Here is a 2,527-nt window from a genome sequence, read left to right on the forward strand (position 1 = left end):
AAAGTGGTGGATAGATCTAGCAAAATCAATAAACAAAACTATGTACATTTTAAACAATAAATAAATAGAATTATTACCTTTGTTCCCGAGGCGTACGTTAAATTTTATAATAATAATTGTGTCGTATACAAGATTTATTAGTTTTGGTCCTGTAGCAGGAAGATTTCGTGACAATTGTGGTTGAAATGTTTATAGTTTCAAGGAGTTAAGTGAAATTTCGTTTGAATACGGATATGCTGAATTATATTCGATGAGAAATCATGGTGAAAGTATGTTGAAATTATGATGAAAGTGCGTTTAAGCTTTCATTCATATTTGAGCCTCGTTCATTCCACACTACACGACATGATTCGCTTTCAGGATCTACAGGTTTGGTTTTCCAAATTTATGTTCTCTATTCGAAAGATATGGTGATGTGACGTCCTTGGTCTCATATGCTTTGGTGTTGTTTAAAATCCACGGCAGATGATTCAATAGTAAAAGACAACAATTCTAAACTTGCATACAATTTTGTGGGAGAAGAAGATTTGGAAATGGAGATTAGCATAATGCAGGAAGTTGGGCACATCTATTGGGACGACAACAAATTGGCGATTAAGGAAGATTTTAGTTATGATACACCATTAGATTTTAGTTTCAGTCCCGATGATTCTTCTCTTTGGAACCCATCATCAGAATTCTGTTCGATCGAAGAGAATACAATGCTTTCGATCGAAGAGAATACAGTGCTTTCAAATGAGACCCAAAATGATGTTATGGAATTTGCTTTTGAAGATGAGCTCTTAGACTCGAATGATGATCTTCTGTGGGACGACCTAATAGTTGAGGAGACTGAATTGTTATGTCCATGTCCCCAAAAGGAGCTCTTTTCAGAACAAGAGAATTCAGCCATAATTGAACATATACCGTGTGTCAGTCAGCATGATTCTGATCTATCTATGTTTGATCTTGATTTTAGAAATGCTCAAGATGGTGGTGAAGATTTTAGCTGTTTATCAAGTGAGACTGCAAATACATCAACCTCTGGAGAGCCTGAAAAATTTAGTGAAATCATAATCCCCTGTGAGATTGATTCTTCTGAATACAAGGGACTGAGGATTGTTCATCTTCTAACTGCCTGTGCAGAGGCAGCATCCAATGGAGCCCTTGAACTTGTTGACGTTCTTCTTGAAAGGCTAAAAGAAATAGCTTCTCCAACTGGGTCTACTATGGAGAGAGTGGCTTACTATCTTTCTCAATCTCTGCAGCAAACTCAGATGGAGAAGCGGCTGCAGAATTCAATTTCAAATGGGGTGTCTAGAGCCAATTTTCTTGGAGCTTTCATCTTACTTAACCAAGCCTATCCTTTTATAAAGATTGCACATTTCACTGCAAACCAGAGCATTTTGGAAGCTATTCCTTTGACAAGGCAGCAGACTGTGCACATAATTGATTTTGATATAATGGACGGTATGCAGTGGCCATCATTGATGGAAGCCTTGAAGAATGAAGATTACCAAATTGATCATCTCAAAATTACAGCGGTCAAATGGGTGGATTCTTTTGAGGATTCAGACCCATCTTCAAGCTACTATAAAGACACTGGAAGAAGATTGTCTGACTATTCAATTTCATTGGGGATTCCATTTTCGTTCCAGGAAACCGAAATTAAAAATTTGCAAGGGATGATAAGTTCCTCCAAGGAGGATGAGATTGTGGTAGTGAATTGTATGTGGGAATTGCCAAATATGTTTGAGCGCAGTAGGAAGAAGTTAGTCGATTTCATTAATGGAGCACATCAGTTCAATCCAGTTATCCTGACTCTGGGTACTGGAGCAAACGGAATTTCAGGCTATGAGAATCTTACCTTCATGGAGCGATTTTCTCAGTGTTTGAGAAACTTGTGTGCAATGTTTGATTCCTTGGAAGCAGGACTAGGAGAGCAATATGGGCTTGCTCGAGCAATGGTGGAACATCTCTTCTTTGGCCCAATGATGTGCAGACCCATTAATTACATGGCAAATGATGAGTTGTTCAGAGTGATTGATATCCCTTTAAAATTAGGGTTTGTTGAGCGTGCCATAAGTCAGAAAAGTTTTATGCATGCAAAAGCTCTTGTATCATGCAATGAGATAGGGAGATCGTATGGTGTAGAATCAGCAGGAAATGGTCAGCTGCTTCTAAATTGGGACATGACTCCTTTAACTTGTGTGTCTGCATGGAGCAGAGTGTAATTCATATGTTTCATATATACATGTTCATATTAACATATTATTATTTTATATGAATTGGATTCATTGAAACTTGTGTTTTGGTTATGTTGTTTAAAATTATAAAGTTTATACAATGTTTTTGATTACTTAATCAGGAAAAGGGGTCTTGATCTCTCACAAAACAAGACAACAAACAACAAAACTAAGCACCAAATAATAGCCACAGACATCACAATGTTGTGGTACAGTCTGCAATTTTTTTAATGCAAAGAGAGTTCATATGTCTTTGCATACAAATATCAGAAAAATAGATTAAATCTTTTTGTATTCAAATT

General features: G+C 36.8%; 1 protein-coding gene across 1 annotated transcript; it reads left to right on the top strand.

The window, feature by feature from the left end:
- The first annotated feature begins 533 nt into the window (after positions 1–533).
- LOC131037103 (scarecrow-like protein 26) lies at positions 534–2,213 on the top strand. Its single transcript, XM_057969139.2, has one exon. The coding sequence runs from the start codon at positions 534–536 to the stop codon at positions 2,211–2,213; it is 1,680 nt and encodes a 559-aa protein (XP_057825122.2).
- The last annotated feature ends 314 nt before the right edge of the window (positions 2,214–2,527 follow it).

This window comes from Cryptomeria japonica, chromosome 2 (genome assembly GCF_030272615.1).
Source record: "Cryptomeria japonica chromosome 2, Sugi_1.0, whole genome shotgun sequence".
NCBI classification, from domain to species: Eukaryota; Viridiplantae; Streptophyta; class Pinopsida; order Cupressales; family Cupressaceae; genus Cryptomeria; species Cryptomeria japonica.